This window comes from Nicotiana tabacum, chromosome 20 (assembly GCF_000715075.1).
Source record: "Nicotiana tabacum cultivar K326 chromosome 20, ASM71507v2, whole genome shotgun sequence".
Classification (NCBI taxonomy): domain Eukaryota; kingdom Viridiplantae; phylum Streptophyta; class Magnoliopsida; order Solanales; family Solanaceae; genus Nicotiana; species Nicotiana tabacum.
The window spans coordinates 141,286,410-141,304,663 of record NC_134099.1 but is presented as its reverse complement, the minus strand read 5'-3'; the positions used below and the strand labels follow the sequence as shown (position 1 = coordinate 141,304,663).

At 41.1% G+C, this 18,254-nt stretch overlaps 1 protein-coding gene across 1 annotated transcript; it reads right to left on the bottom strand.

The window, feature by feature from the left end:
* Positions 1-12,201: 12,201 nt before the first annotated feature.
* Positions 12,202-16,655, bottom strand: LOC107791571 (uncharacterized). Its single transcript, XM_016613659.2, has 4 exons — positions 16,317-16,655; positions 14,076-14,177; positions 13,058-13,988; positions 12,202-12,840 (listed from the first exon to the last, which is right to left on the bottom strand). The coding sequence occupies exons 1-4, from the start codon at positions 16,560-16,562 to the stop codon at positions 12,623-12,625; spliced, it is 1,497 nt and encodes a 498-aa protein (XP_016469145.2). The 5' UTR covers positions 16,563-16,655; the 3' UTR covers positions 12,202-12,622.
* Between the last annotated feature and the right edge of the window lie 1,599 nt (positions 16,656-18,254).

Sequence of the window (18,254 nt, the reverse complement as noted above, 5' to 3'; positions counted from 1 at the left end):
ACAGTCTATTATAGAAACTAATACAAGGGAAAATAAGATAAGAGGGAGAAGCACTGGGCTGTGAACGCCGAGCAACTACCTAGTGATCTCCGAACCGCCTACTGGAAGCAATCAGCACTCGCTAGCGGGACTTGAAACTCCTGAATCTACACATGGTGCAGGGAGTAATGTGAGTACGCCAACTCAGTGAGTAATAAAAGTAAAGGAAGCTGAGAGGTAAGAAAATACGTAAAATACAGCAAGATGCTACAAGAAGCAATATAAAAACAATACATTGCAATAAAACAGTGAAAACTTGTACAAAATGCCTTAGTTCAGTAAGAACCTCTTTTAGCAATTAGACAAGGAAAAGAAAAGCAATGAGGAAAGATAGACATATAAAATTAGCCCCTCGGGCAAAAGACCAACAGAATCACCCCCTCAGCCTATCTCACAATCACTTGTATCAGCCCCTCGGACAATATCATGAAACAACATCAGCCCCTCGGGCTATATCACGTCACAAACTGGGTACCCGCGCTCACTAGGGGTGTACAGACTCCAGAAGGGGCCCCTTACGGCCCAAGCGCAATATCAAGTCATCTCGTGGCATAATCAATAGGCTCTCGACCTCATATCAAGCCACCTTGTGGTATACAACTCAGGCTCTCGGCCTCATAATCATGAATCAGCTCAATACCACTGCGGCGCGCAACCCGATCCCATAATAACCTCACAACACAAGCCCTCGGCCCTACTCAGTCAAAAATCTCTAAAAGCCACTCGGGCATAGTAAAATATGATGCTCAGCTCAAAATATCATTTAAGATGTCAAAACAGAGTAAACATGGCTGAGTTATAAAAATAGTAGAATATAACACGACTGAGTAAAATTATAAAGTCAAAATAGTGAAGAATAGTAGTAAAAATCCCCTAAGGGTCCAAAACAGTTGGCACGAGGCCCAAATATGACATTCAACCCAAAACATGATGATAGCAAAGAGTTTTCAATCAAATACGCAGTAAAATAATCATTCGGGATGGATTAAGTCACAATCCCCAATAGTGCACGACCCCACGCTCGTCATCTAGTGTGTGTGTCACCTCAAAATAGCACAACGATGTGAAATTCAGGGTTTCGTACCCTTAGAACAACATTTACAATCATTACTCACCTCTATCTGGTCCAAATTCTAGCCTGCGATGCCTTTGCCTCTCGAATCGACCTCCAAATGCTCTAAATCTAACCAAAATCAGTACATAACCATCAAATATGCTAAGGAAACAAAGCCCACTCGAAAGAAATCAAAATACAACGCAAATCCAAAAATTAACCAAACTAGACCCCGAGCCCACGTCTCGGAATTCTATAAAATTTATATCAATCAACTCCGTATCTCCCCACGAGTTCATACATATCAAAAGTACCAAAATCCAACAACAAACGACCCATCAAATCCTCAATTCAAGGTCTCCAATCTCAAGCCCTAATTCCTCAAGTTTTCTCCCTTAATTTCCACTAATACCATGATTACAAAATGGAAAAATGATCATAAACTCAAGTAATGAAGCTTAGGGAACTTACCCAACTGATATTCCTCGATTTCCCCTTGAAATTCACTGCCTTAGCTCACTTCCCGTCTTCAAAAATGGAGAACTTAGCAAAAATTCGCGAAGGAAGCCTTATATACTTTCTGATCTAGGTGTTTTGCACATGCAGTCTCTTTCTCCGCTTCTGCGGTCCCAAGCACTACATCTGCGGTTTTCACTTAAGAGCTCATTTCCGCATCTGCGATGCCTATCCCGCACCTGTGACATCGCATGTGCTCTTCCTTAGCTGCTCCTGTGGTTCCAGCTGATCCCCCTTGGCCTCTTCTGCGGCTTGCTTCCGCACCTGCGGGGGTCGCACCTGTGGCTTCCCAACCGCATATGCGGTTATGACAGCAGTCCTAAAGCTTCAGTTGCAAAGACTCAACTCAAATCTTCCGTCAACCATCCGAAATTACCCCGAGGCACCCGGGACCTCAACCAAAAGCACTTACAAGTCAAAACACCTCAAACAACATCGAATCAACCAAATCACATCGAATTCAAGCCTAAGGTTCCAAAATCTTCCGAATTCCACTTTTGATCAAAAAGTCTATCAAACCACGTCCGAATGACCTAAACTTTTGCACACACATCCCAAATGACCCAACGGACCTACTTCAACTCCCGAAATTCTATTCCGACCCCTATATCAAAATCTCACCTATCAACCGGAAAACGCCAAAATATCAATTTCGCCAATTCAAGCGTAAACCTACTACGGACCTCCAAGGCACGTTTCGATCACATCCTAAGTCCCAAATAATCTCCCGAAGCTATACGAATCATCGAAATTCACATCCGAGCCCTTTTTCACACAAGTCAACATCCGCTTGACTTTTCCAACTTAAGCTTACTCAAAAGAGACTAAGTGTCTCAAACCTTACCAAAACCTCTCCGAACCTGAGCCAACTAACCAGATAACACATAATACCGCTGAACGAGACAATAAGAAGCAGAAATGGGTAAAATGGAGCGGTAACACATGAAATGACCGGCCAGATCTTTACATCATCCCCCTCTTAAACAAACATTCGTCCTCGAACGAGTCAAGAAACATATCTGAAGCCTCAAACAGGTGAGGATATCTTCTCCTTATCTCCCGCTCGGTCTCCCAGGTAGTGTCCTCCACGGGCCGACCTCTCCACTGCACTTTCACTGAACTTATATTCTTTGATCTCAACTTTCGAACCTGACGCTCCAAAATAGCTACTGGCTCCACATCATAAGTCAAATCATCATCTAACTGAACCATGCTGAAATCTAAAACATGAGACAGATCACTAATATACTTCCGGAGCATAGAAACATGAAATACTGGATGCACACTCGATAAGCTGGGTGGAAAAGCAAGCTCATAAGCTACCTCCCCAATCCTCCGAAGCACCTCAAAAGGCCTAATGAACCGAGGACTCAATTTACCCTTCTTCCCAAATTTCATAACACCCTTCATGAGCGAAACCTTCAACAAGACCTTCTCACCAACCATGTAGGACACATCTCGAACCTTTTTGTCAGCATAACTCTTTTGTCTCGACCGCGCTGTACGAAGCCTCTCCTGAATCACCTTCACCTTGTCTAAAGCATCCTGCACTAAGTCTGTACCGCCTAGCCTCACCCAACTCAAACTAACCAACTGGAGATCTACACCGCCTCCCATACAAAGCCTCATATGGAGCCATCTGAATACTCGACTGGTAGTTGTTATTATAAGCAAACTCTGTGAGCGGTAGAAACTGATCCTATGACCCTCCAAATCAATGACACAAGCACACAACATGTCCTCCAATATCTGAATAGTGCGCTCGGACTGCCCGTCCATCTGAGGGTGAAAAGTTGTGCTCAACTCAACCTGAGTACCCAACTCTCGCTGCACAGACCTCCAAAACTGCGAAGTAAACTGAGTGCCCCTATCTGAAATGATGGAAACTAGGGCACCATGCAAACAAACAATCTCTCGGATATAGATCTCTGCCAACCGCTCTGAAGAATAGGTAGTACACACATGAATGAAGTGTGCAGACTTGGTCAGCCGATCCATAATCACCCAAATAGCATCGAACTTCTTCAAAGTCTACGGGAGCCCAACTACAAAGTCCATGGTGATCCACTCCCACTTTCACTCTGGAATATCCATCTACTAAAACAAGCCACCCAATCTTTGATGCTCATACTTCACCTGCTGACAATTGAGACACCGAGCTACAAATCCGACAATGTCCTTCTTCATTCTCCTCCACCAATAATGCTATCTCAGATCCTGATACATCTTTGCGGCACCTGGATGAATAGAATACCGTGAGCTATGGGCCTCCTCCAGAATCAACTCTCAAAGCCCATCTACATTGGGCACACATATTCGGCCCTGCATCCTCAACACCCCATCATCACCAATAGTCACATCTCTGGCATCATCGTGCTAAACTCTGTCCTTAAGGACAAGCAAATGAGGATCATCATATTGGCGCTCTCTGATGTGATCAAATAAGGAAGACCGAGAAATCACACAAGCCAATGCCCGACTAGGCTCCAAAATATCCAACCTCACAAACCGATTGGCCAAGGCCTGAACATCAACTGCAAAAGGTCTCTCTCTAACTGGAATATATGCCAAACTCCCCATACTCACTGCCTTCCGGCTCAAAGCATCGGCCACCACATTGGCCTTCCCCGGATGATACAAAATAGTAATATCATAATCCTTTAGCAACTCCAACCATCTCCGCTACCTCAAATTGAGATCCTTCTATTTGAACAAGTGCTGGAGACTACGATGATCGGTAAACACCTCACAAGACACACCATACAAATAATACCTCCAAATCTTCAACACGTGAACAATGGCAGCCAACTCCAAATCATGAACAGGGTAGTTCTTCTCATGGGGCTTCAACTGACGAGAAACATAAGTAATAACTCTACCCTCCTGCATCAATACACACCCAATACCCACTCTCGAAGCATCACAATACACGGTATATAAACCTAAAGCTGATGGCAAAACCAACACTGGAGTTGTAGTCAAGGCAGTCTTGAGATTCTGAAAGCTCTCCTCACACTCATCCGACCACCCGAATAGAGCACCCTTTTGAGTCAACTTAGTCAAGGGCGATGCGATAGATGAGAACCCCTGAACAAACAGGCAGTAATCTCTACAGCACGAACAAGGGCGATGGCTGAGGACGGTCTGGGCTAACTCTGAACCGTGTGTATCTTCTTCGGATCAACTTGAATACTCTCGCTGGACACCACGTGCCCCAAGAAGGCCACTGAACTGAGCCAAAACTCACACTTGGAGAACTTTGCATAAAGCTTCTCCTCCCGCAATCTCTGCAGCACAACTCTTAAATGCTCCACATGCTCCTCTTGACAACGCGAGTATACTAGAATATCATCAATGAAAACTATGACAAACGAGTCGAGATAGGGCCAAAACACGTTGTTCATCAAATACATAAACGCTGCTGGGGCATTGGTCAGCCCAAAAGACATCACCAAGAACTCATAATGACCATATCGGGTCCTAAAAGTCGTCTTAAGAATATCCGAGTCTCTGATCATCAACTGGTGATAACCTAAACGGAGATCAATCTTGGAGAACACTCTCGCTCCCTGAAGCTGGTCAAACAAATCATCGATACGAGGTAAAGGATACTTGTTCTTGATTGTTACTTTGTTCAACTGCCTGTAATCAATGCACATTCTCATCGTGCCATCCTTATTCTTCACAAATAGGACAGGCGCACCCCAAGACGACACACTAGACCGAATGAACCCCTTATCAAGGAGTTCCTGAAGCTGCTCCTTTAACTCCTTCAACTCCATTGGTGCCATACGATACAGTGGAATAGAAATGGGCTGAGTGCCCGACACCAGATCAATACCAAAATCAATATCGTCCGGTGGCATGCCCGGTAGGTCTGTAGGAAACACATCGGGAAACTCCCTCACAACAGGAACATAATCAATACTAGGAGTCTCTGCACCGACATCCCTCACAAAGGCTAGATATAAAAGACAACCCTTCCCAACCATACGCTGGGCCTTCAAGAATGAAATTACCCTATTGGGAACATAATCAGTCGAACCTCGTACTCAATTCGTGGAACACCCGACATAGCCAATGTCACTGTCTTAGCATGACAGTCCAAAATAGCATGACACGGAGATAGCCAATCCATGCCCAATATAACATCAAAGTCTACCATACGTAATAATAACAGATCCACTCAGGTCTCCAGACCCCCAATAGTCACCACATATGACCGGTACACATGGTCTACAACAATAGTATCGCCCGACTGGAGTAGATACACGAACAGATGAAATAAGAGACTCATGGGGCGTATCTAAATAACGAGCAAAGTATGATGACACATAAGAATAAGTAGAATCGGGATCAAATAATATAGAGGCATCTCTGCGACAGACTGAGACGATACCTGTGATCATGACATTTGAAGCAATAGCATCGGGTCTAGTTGGGAGTGCATAGAAATGAGCCTGACCGCCATCTAATCGACCTTCCCCTATAGGGCGACCCCTAGCTGACTAACCTCTACCCCTAGCTGGGTGGGTGGTGGTGGTGAAGTAACTGGCGCTGAAGCCGATGGCTGACTCCTCTACTGAGATGAACCCCCAAGATGACGAGGACACTGCCTCCACATATGACCCATCTCTGCACACTCATAGCAACTCCCGGTGCTGGAGACGGGGACTGAAAGGAACCCCTAGCACCGGAATGACTAGCAGATGTACCTGGCATAGAAGAGCCCTGAACTGACGGAGCACGAGACGAACTTTGGGCTGGAAGGGCATTGAGTGATGACTGGCCCTAATGAGAGCTATGAGAACCATGATCCGATGACGCCCCACGATAACCTAGGCGAGCTGGCTGAGCATGCTTGAATGGACGGCCTCTACCGTGCTGAAACTGACCTCTCGAAGGAGCACCACCATAACTACCAGATCCCCAAGGCCTCTTGGCCTCCCTCTTGTCTCGCTCCTAGTGACGAACTGACTCAATCTCATGGGCAATGTCAACTACCTCCTCAAAAGTAGCACCAGACACCCTCTCCCTGGTCATGAGAATACGAAGCTGCTACGTGAGGCCATCAACGAACCTCTTAATCCTCTTTCTCCTTAGGAACCAACCAAACAGCAGGACGAGCTAACTCCAAAAACCCTCATCTTATACTACGTCACAATCATCTCTCCCTAATGTAACCACTCGAACTGCCTGCGCAGTTCCTATCTACGAGATTGGGGCACATACTTCTCCAAAAAGAGAACGGAGAACTGCTGCCAGGTAAGGGGTGCTGCACCAACAGGCCTACACCTCTCATAAGCCTTCCACCAAGTGAAGGCAGCTCCAGAAAACTGAAAAGTAGTGAAAGTGACCCCGCTGGTCTCCAGAATACTCGCCGTATGAAGAATCCTCTAATACTTGTCCAAGAAACCCTGGGCATCCTCGCCTTCTGCACCACTGAAAGTCGGAGGCTGAAGTCTACCAAACCTCTCCAACCTGCGCTGCTCGTCCTCTAGCATGGCAGGAGCTACATAGTTCTGAGCAGTTGTAATCGGTTGGGCTGGATGTGCCCCTAGTGTCTGAAGTCCCTACACGACCTGTTCAGGTGTGAGAGCAGGGGGAGTCTAAGTGCCTCCCCCGGCCTGAGAAATGGCTGCGGCTGTAGTAATTGAGGCCGCCTGAGCTAGGCCAATGCATATTGATAGAATCTGAGCCAGGGCCTCCTGAAGACTCGGAATCACAATGGGCACAGTTAGTGCCTGAGCTGGTGCTACTGAGCGTCCACAACTGGGACCTGATCCTGAACTGGGACTGCTAGTGGATCTGCAGGTGCTACCCTAGCTGTTGTGCGGGCTACACCCCTGCCCCTACCGCGACCTCGACCGCGTCCTCGGCCCCTAGTGGCCACAGTTGATGGTACTGGTGGTCGTCCATCCTGACCGGTAACGCGTGTCCTCACCATCTGTGAGAGAATAGAATAACAAAAGTTTAGTACTCAGATCAACAGATTCGCACGACAAGAATTTCAAGAATATGAAGTTTTCCTAAATGTTCTGTAGCCTCTCGAGGATAAATACAGACATTTCTGTACCGATCCGCGAGACTCTACTAAACCTGCTCATAACTCGTGAGACCTATGTCACTTAGGCTCTGATACCAACTTGTCACGACCCTAAATTCGGACTCGGTCGTGACGACGCCTATCGTGAAACAAGGCCAACCGACATAACTCCCAATTCATTTTAAAACAATTATAATAACACAATTTAAGTCATTAACATGCTAATAATCCCAAAATAAAATTGAAATAGTACAAATTGAGGAAACCAACACAGCCCGACATCGGTGTGTCACCAGTCATGAGCATCTAATGTAAGTCTAAGAGTATGAGAGAGACTACACAGTCTACTACGGAAAACTAATACAAGGGAAAATAAGAAAAAAGGGAGAAACATTGGGCTGCGAACGCCGAGCAACTACCTAGTGATCTCCGAACCGCCTGCTGGAAGCAATCAGCACTTGCTAGCGAGACCCGAAACTCCTGAATCTTCACACATAGTGCAGGGAGTAATGTGAGTACGCCAACTCAATGAGTAATAAAAGTAAAGGAAGCTGAGCGGTAAGAAAACACGTAAAACACAGCAAGATGCTATAAAGAGGCAGTATAAAAACAATACATTGCAATAAAACAGTAAAAACTTGTACAAAACGCCTTAGTTCATTAAGAACCTCTTTTAAAACCTCTTTTAGCAGTTAGACAAGGAAAAGAAAAGCAATGAGGAAAGATAGCCACATAAAATTAGCCCCTCGGGCAAAAGGCCAACAGAATCAGCCCCTCGGGCTATCTCACAATCACTCGTATCAGCTCCTCGTGTAATATCATGAAACAACATCAGCCCCTCGGCTATATCACGTCACAAATTGGGTACCCGCGCTCACTAGGGGTGTACAGATTTCGGGAGGGGCTCCTTACGGCCCAAGCGCAATATCAAGTCATCTCGTGGCATAATCAATAGGCTCTCGGCCTCATATCAAGCCACCTTGTGGCGTACAACTCAGGCCCTCGGCCTCATAATCATGAATCAGCTCAATACCGCTGCGGCATGCAGCCCGATCCCATAATAACCTCATAACACAAGCCCTCGGCCCTACTCAGTCAAAAATCTCTAAAAGCCACTCGAGCATAGTAAAATATGATGCTCAGGTCAAAATATCATTTAAGATGTCAAAACAGAGTAAACATGGATGAGTTATGAAAACATTAGAATATAACACGACTGAATACAATTATAAAGTCAAAATAGTGAAGAATAGTAGTAAAAATCCCCTAAGAGTCCAAAACAGTTGGCATGAGGCCCAAATATGGCATTCAACCCAAAACATGATGATAGCAAACAATTTTCAATCAAATACACAGTAAAACAGTCATTCGGGATGGATTAAGTCACAATCCCCAACGGTGCACGACCCCATGCTCGTCATCTAGCATGTGCGTCACCTCAAAATAGCACAACGATGTGAAATCCGGGGTTTCATACCCTCAGGACAACATTTACAATCATTACTCACCTCTATCCGGTCCAAACTCTAGCCCGCGATGCCTTTGCCTCTCGAATCGGCCTCCGGATGCTCCAAATCTAACCAAAATCAGTACATAACCATCAAAATATGCTAAGGGAACAAAGCCCACTCGAAAGAAATCAAAATACAACACAAATCCCGAAATTAACCAAACCCGACCCCCGGGCCCACGTCTCGGAATTCAATAAAATTTATATCAATCAACTCTTTATCTCCCCACGAGTTCATACATATCAAAAGTACCAAAATTCGACAACAAACAGCCCCTCAAATCCTCAAGTCAAGGTATCCAATCTCAAGCCCTAATTCCTCAATTTTTCTCTCTTAATTTCCACTATTACCATGATTACAAAATGGAAAAATGATCATAAACTCAAGTAATGAAGCTTAGGGAACTTACCCAAATGATATTCCTCGATTTTCCCTTGAAATTCACCGCCTTAACTCACTTCTCTCGTCTTCAAAAATGGAGAACTTAGCAAAAGTTCGCAAAGGAAGCCTTATATACTTTCTGATCCAGGTCTTTTGCACCTGCGGTCTCTTTCTCCACTTCTGCGCTACCGCTTCTATGGTCCCAAGCACCGCATCCACGGTTTTCATTTAAGAGCTTATTTCCGCATCTACGATGCATAGACCGCACCTGCGCCATCACATATGCTATTCCTTAGCTGCTCCTGTGGTTCCAGCTGATACCCCCCCTTGGCCTCTTCTACGGCTTGCTTCCGCACCTGCGGGGGTCGCACCTGTGGCTTCCCAACCGCATATGCGGTTATGACAGCAGTCCTAAAGCTTCAGTTGCAAAGACTCAACTCAAATCTTCCGTCAACCAACCGAAATCACCCCGAGGCCCCTGGGACCTCAACCAAAAGCACATACAAGTCATATAACACTATCCGAATTTATACCAATCTTCAAAACACCTCAAACAACATCGAATCAACCAAATCACATCGAATTCAAGCCTAAGGTTCCAAAATCTTCCGAATTCCGCTTTTGATCAAAAAGTCTATCAAACCACGTCCGAATGACCTGAAATTTTGCACACATTCCAAATGACCCAACGGACCTACTGCAACTCCCGAAATTCTATTCTGACCCCTATATCAAAATCTCACCTATCAACCGGAAAAGGCCAAAATACCAATTTCGCCAATTCAAGCCTAAACCTACTACGGACCTCTAAGACACGTTCTGATCACACTCCTAAGTCCCAAATCATCTCCCGAAGCTATCCGAACCATCGAAATTCACATCCGAGCCCTTTTTTATATAAGTCAACATCCGGTTGATTTTTCCAACTTTAGCTTACTCAAAAGAGACTAAGTGTCTCAAACCTTACCAAAACCTCTCCGAACCTGAGCCAACCAACCTGATAACACATAATACCGCTGAACAAGACAATAAGAAGCAGAAATGGAAAAAATGGAGCGGTAACATATGAAACGACCGGCCGGGTCGTTACAGGGGTACTGTAGAACGGGAAATGGCCAGGGGTTAACCTTTATTCCCCTATGTATCTATACTAATTTTGGGGGTTTTGGGTGGGAAGCATGATCTAGAAGCCTAGAGTTGGCACTTCTAAACACATTGTCCAAACGCCTATTAAAAAAGGAAATTTTACCTCTTATAGCAAAGGTATACACCCTATTTATTATAAACCAAAATTATTTTAAAATATTATTTTCTATAGCTACCTTTTATATTTTATAGCAAAATAAATATTTATGGTATATACTACCATTGAGGCATGATATAAGGGGTTAAATACGGTATTTATATTTTCCCCTCTCTTTCTTTCAATTAAAACATGATTTTCTCTCAGAATTTTTCTTCTTTCTCCCTCTCTCTCTCTCTTCGAGCAAAATAGTCTGAATCATAGATACGCGAAAGAGAAAAAAATCATGAAAGAAAGCCTAAAAATCTCAAAATCAGAAACATGAAAGTAAACCTATAATAAAAAAAATGGAAGTGGAGATACCTTGGGCGACGATGAGATTGAAGAGAAAGAAGGATTCTTAAGGCGGTAAGTAAGAGAGAACAGAGGAAGAAGTGGTCGAATTGAAAGCGTTGTAAATTATAATGGAAGAGGTAATGAAGAGATACAAGGAATTCTTGGCCGGAAAACGCCATCTCTGACGAACTTTCTTTTCTTCTTTGCTATTTAGTTACATACAATGATACAAATACATTGTATTCTGTACAAATTCACTCAAATACACTGTTCTTTTGTATAAATACATTTTTTTGGCATGTGTTTATGTATTTCGAAGGGCAATATCTTTTTAATACAGTTACACTTGTATTCATGTATACTGTACATACAGTATACATGAATACATGATACAAACATTGAAATACAATGAAGAACATAATATAAACAATAAATACATTTAGTTTTAAAATAAAGTGAAATGCAGTAAAATACACTGAATACAAATAGAAATACAGTGAATACAACCAATGAAATGTATTGAATACAGTAGTAATAACATGTATTAGGAATAATTAAAATACTGTTAATATAAATGCATTTGAATATACTGAATATAAAATAGTGAATACAGTAAATACAAACATTGAATCTAATGAATGCAATAGTAAAAAAATATATATTGAAACACACTAAATACAAGAGTTATATACCACTGAAAAATCATTCTAATTAATTGGGTTGATAATGAGACGTTAGAATTGATTTTGTTGAGTTATATTAGGAGTATATTAGACAGCTAGACATGCCTATTTTTAAGGTAACTGTCGTTACTGTATTCATGAATACATGGCGCGAATACATGTGAATACATGCGCATACAACTGGACTGCCCTGATTTTAGACACTTTTTGCTGCTGTATTCATGAATACATGACGCGAATACATGCACGTACAGCTGGACTGCCCTGATTTTTAGGCACTTTTTGCTGCTGTATTCATGAATAAATCAACGCGACTGAATAATAGCTATAGGAAATAATTATGTATATGGTAGCTATAGGAAGTTAATAGCCACTAAACAATAGTGGTTTCAGAAAATTTTTCATTAAAGAACTTCAAACATTTCATTCAAAAATTACAAAATTTTGCACTTGGACGATATTTTAAGTCTTTTGCTATGTTCATCTTTACTTCACAAAAGAGGGGTGAAGAAGGAGGGAGTAAGGTTGTGGGTCGGGGATAGGGGGCAAAATAGGGGAAGTTGATACAAGTTTCAAATTTACATAAGATAGGCCATAGTTCCTATTTTCTGAACATAACAATAGCCTCCCTCTTCCCTGCATACCCAGGCATCAGGGGGTGATATCCACCATCAGACCTCCTCCTCTGCATTAGAAACCTCTTCCAATCTTTCAAGGAAACCTTTCTCGGTAGTTTTCTGTGTAGTAGAGGGATTAAAAGGGATGCCATCTCTCAATGCTGCATACTCAGGCATCAGAGGGTGATATCCACCATCAGACCTCCTCCTCTGCATTTGAAACCTCTTCCAATCTTTCAAGGAAACCTTTCTCGGTAGTTTTCTGTGTAGTAGATGGATTAAAACGGATGCCATCTCTCGATGCTGCTTCAAATTTTACCCATAGCTCTTTCTTCAAAGTGTTCTCACCAGGATGCTTTCCCGTTATAACAATGCTCTTGGATTCTGTCATCAAGGGAGTGCTTTCAACTATATCTAAGTTGCCATCCCGTTTCAGTCCGCAAAAGAAAGAAAGAACAATAAATATCAGAATGATCATATTAATGATGACAACCAAATGGAAACATCCTAATTGCATGTTGTAATTTTTTTAGCAAAGGAAGATCTTGAATATCATTTTGCTTAGGTTAAAAGAAAATTGTTTGCCGAAAAGCTGGGGCCTGGGGATGCAGTTGTTGGCAGTGATACTCACCAGCTGCATTTGTCAATGGTTCTTCCACAGGTAGCTCCATCAGAACACAAGTTTTGGGTGGTGAAAAAAGCAAGTCTGGTGATTCATCTACCGCCTTCCCTCTGTTTGTCAAGTTTTGACTTAATCTGATCCCAAATAGCTCCGGATACTTCTTCGTCAAATGCTCAGCAGCTTCGGAGCTGGAGGATTCTGAATCTTGAGTAGAAAAGTGACGGGCAACAGGAAATGGTGTCATTTTATAAGCCCCATTCCTGTCCCTACAGTTGTATTCTGACGAGGGTTCAAGCAGGACACAGGTCTTCGGCGGTGAGATTTTCAAACATGGAGTCGTTACTAGCAATGAGTTGTCAATTTGTGGAAGTTTCACAGGGGAAATAAGATCGCTTTTCCGAGTGACCTTGTTGATGGTCATATCATTATCAGAAACTTCGGTTGGAATTGATTTCACTTCATCACTTACATGCAATATGCCCATCTCCCCAGTTACATCAGAAAGGGACGGTGGCTGACTAGCCGTAGCAGAGGCAATATTTTGAATGGCTTTTGTATTCTCAAGCAAACGATCTTCTATATCTCCCATGATATCAAAAAGAGGGTCTTGCTGGGCATTTGTATTTGATGTATCCTTTTCTAACTTTTTAGAGGATCCCTGGCATTTGGATGATAGTACTTTGGGATGAGGCAAAGGTGTGAGCAGAAAAAGTTGTCTCCCACCCTCAGTCGTACAGCCTGCACGCCAAGACACAAGGGGTGATGGGGAGACCAGTGAATCCCACTTGGATTGTTCAGGGCTTTCAACATCATCAGGACTATCAACAGCATTGCTTATATTATCAGCCACCAGAGGAATTGCCTCACGAGGTCGTGACTGTTCATACTCAGGCCTCGCGGATAGATCGGAAAGGGCTTTCTGGAATTTAGGAACCCATGACTGCATTTTTCGACAGAAATATATGTAAAATACGATGTATCAAAAGACTTTAATGAAGGATAAGAGAATATGACATAGCAAGAGAACCTTCAGAGAAGCTTGCATTTCAGACAAGACATGCACAAAAGATTCAATTTCCCTTTCATTCTTCTTGCCTCCTAGTTTGAGCACTTGAACAACTTCATCAATCTGCAGTTGATCAAGTGAAGAAATATGTCATTAACTTCTTTGTGAAAAAGTCGATTATGATACAGGGAAAAAACTTCAAAGAAATAAGTATTTGTAAGACTGTAACAGCTCGAGCAAGATGTAAAGCGAGATGTATATATGCTCTTTTGAGTGTAAAGCAACTTGAGAATACAGGATGGAGCTTATGTAAGAGTTACTGTGATAAATATATAAATATCTGTATGCCTTGTCATTATTCAAAATGCTTACACGTCAGGTAAAGATGACCATAAGTAAGACCCCTAAACCTAAATAATGTAAAAAGAAATTGAGCGCTATGCTGATGATCACTGAACTTGAACAAGTTCATCAATCTTCAGTTGATCATGTAAAGAAAGATTTCATTAACTTCTTTATGAAAAAATTGAATTTGATACTGGAAAACAAACTTCAAAAATTAGTAGCTGTTATAGATCAAGGAAGACAAAATTCCAATTTCCTTTCGTGTTGTGAAAGGCCCAACAACTTATGGCGGTTAGGGAAAAACGACAAAAAGAAAGCGGAAGGTCCAACCTTTTCACATAGGTCTTCGGTTTTGCTCCATTTACCAGAGTAAAAGGGCCAACAACTGATGGTCACGGTATTATTTTGGAGTAACCGTATGAATTTCCTAAAGAACATCAATAACAACAACTACGTCTCAATTCCAAGCAAATTGGGGTTGGGTATTTGAATCCTCAAATAGTAGCAATATTGAAACCTACAATTTCCGTTAATTAGTAGCACTCATCGATGCAGCATAACTGACAGCAGCCAGAGACACTCAACAGCTGAGTGCAAAGACACCAACTTTAATAACCAATATGACCTCCTCCTCCCTCCCCCCTCCCCCCTCCCCAAGACAAACCAAAAGAAAAGAAAATGCAGCAAAATCTAATTACCTTTATCAAGAAAGCAAGAGATTTTATCGACTAGATAGCATGTGCAATTTGCCTACTTGTCGACATTTTAACTAGAATTTGCCATCAGCTAAAATATTTCTCCGTTTTGTATGAATGAAAGTTCCCTGACAATGCAGAAACTGATCAAGAACACCTTTCAGTTGCACTGAGATGTACCCAAAATGATAATAGAGACGTAATGCTACACCAGTGTTGTCAAAAGCGAAAAGCCTTATAATGCGCTCCAGGTCCACTAGAGCTTTAAGCCAAAGCACAATTAAAAACATGCAAGAAAAAGTAACAACTTCATTCATCATTTTTTCTTTAGCAATTAACATTTTTTATAGCCAATCATATTTAGTAATTTTTAGTACCATCCTATTCAAGATAAAATTTATGGGCAATGACGCGCATGCCTTAGTACCTTGCCTATATTGAAGTGCAGCCTAAGTGACACATCGCCCCTACCCTGAGCTTTTCTGAGCTTGAAGGCTGCCTTTGACAACACAGTTTAACACCGACTGGTAAAATATATCACTCACTAGGAAATTAGGACAACCTGAAGAAGTTGAAATAATCAAGTGAAATTGCATTTGCACTACTTATAATAAGCAACATAAACCTCCTATCCTATGGCTGGGCAACAAAAAATTTCAGGTTTAATAAGTAATCAATCAATTAACTACACCTCAATGCAAACCTAGTTCGGCTGACTATATGAATCATGTAAATTCCTCCCTCTCTATTCAAACTAATTTCAGTTGAATAAGTCACCAGTTCTCTAAAATTATAAGTTATCTCATTTCATTGCTTATGTGGTTGGATGAACTTAGTAGCTTTGGCTCGAACCTTATATGTGTTAAAAGATTCAGTAAATAAATAATAGATTCCAAACCCACTAAATTAAATGCGTAGATAGAATCCCGAACTCAACCCACATTCAAATCCTGGATCAGCGTCTAAATAATTATAAAGAATTCAGTCAATCAATCCAACTACACTTTAATCCCAAACTAGTTGGATTGGCTGTATAAAGCTGTCTATCTATTCCACTCTATTTGAACCCATTTCATTCTAACGCTAAAAATATTAGTATTTTTAAAGACAAATCAAAATATTCTTCTAAACTAGAGGTTCTCTAATTCTATCTACATAAGTAACCAAAATAAAAATAATAAAAAAAAAGATAATAGAATGCTTCTTGAACTATTAACAGTACCTGATGAATGACGGAGGAGAAATCGGAGCGAATGAGAAGGAGACGGTCGACAATGACATTAACTTCGCCCACCACCTGTTCGACGACGTCGTTTTCCCTTCCCTGGAGGATTTTCTTGGTTTTGAAGTAAGTTCCCAATGGCTTTACCGTAGTTGCATTTGAAACGTCTCGCAGTGGTTTTCTTGTTGTGGATTTAAATCTCGCCATAGATTTGCCGGCGGTGTGGTTCAACTTGTTCGTCGGCATTTCTCTGCGCTTCGTTTTGTGTTTTCGCCAACGGTAACTTCTTCTCTGAATTTGAATTCTATTCGGGCTTCTGGGAATTGAGTTGTATGGATCGGTTCGTCAGCGCTTAATATATGGTGATATGCCCAAACGGGTATGGGTGGGCCCGTGTAATCTAGAATTTATAAGTTCAAACTAAAAAAGGAAAAAAAGAAAAAATTGTTATAAATAGAATTTTATTTATGGTGAATGTCTATAGTTAGAGAGATTCTAGGGTCTATTCCATTGTAATTCATCCCAAATCAATAAGAATTCACTCTCTCTACTTTTCTCTGCAATACTCTTTTTCTTCTTTTGTTGTTTTATAACACATTATCAGCACGAGATTCTAACCAATTGAGTGATATTTTGGGATTGAGCATAATGATTGTCAATTGTTTCATGAACTTCCTTCATGATTAAATTCTGGATTTAACGTAAGTGTTTTTACTTTATTTTCTCTTTTAAATTCTTGAAATTCTATAATTTGATTTTAAATACAAGCAAAGATAATAAACTTTGATTATAACTCCAATAGAGTTCGCAAGAAATTATAACCACCTGAAGTGGTAAAATTTCTCTGTCTTGTCATGATCAAATTCATGTATGATTGTTGGCAAAGCATTGAAAATCCGTCTCATTGAATTTGCTCTATTCTTATTCCCTTAAGAGAATGTGATAGCAGTATGTGATAAGTCTGAAAGAAGACAAAATTATTACTATGAGTGTATCAATGTATGGACGTGGCAATAGACGAAATTATAATCGTCATCATTGTGGTAATGAGAACAATAAGGATTCTCCAAATAATCCTTCACTTTGTGAAAGTAATATTTGTCATCAATTTGACATGAGATTTTGTAAAGCACATATTGATGATTATTGTCCATTCATGATGTGAATGTGACAACATCTGATTTATGAATACATATTCATTCTTGGAAGAATATGAACGTGCTAGTGGTAGTGTATATACCACACTCACCTCTAGAGGGAGGCTTGAGATGAAATAAGAAAATAATGCCACTATTATGGCATGAATCACTGGTCATATACCTATTGTACGCCAAAATAATTTGGTAATGTGATTATTAAAAGACAACGGTAATGCAAGAAACAAATCTTGCATATAATTTTGACCATAACCATAATGGTATAACTTTCTCTTTAAAAGAAATATTCACCATATGGATGTTGATGAATATATGGTACCACAAAATTAATTGAGAACTCTACAAGAGCCAATTATACTATTATGGAGAAACACAATTGATTACCAATAAGGTATTGTGTTGTAGTAAGTCTCAAAGAAACTTAATTGAGTTATCAAAGTATTCGCAAAAGCGGTTGGTCATACTGAGACTATAAATAAAGGAAAGATTTAATATCTTCTATTACTACAACTTATAGCAGGGTAATATGTATGTGAAAAGCTACCCGATTTATTTTTCAGTTTGTACTACACAAACAAAAGAATATCACAATAAAATAGAAGTTTATTGATATAAAAACTCATATCATAATAAACTTGGAGTTTATTGATAATTGCACATTTCATGGTGTAAATCTGAAGTTTATCAATATTGATAATTTATTCAGTTGGCATAATTGGTTTAGCCATATCAATTTAAGTATTATGTGCAAAAATAATAGAGAATTCACATGGGTAAATAT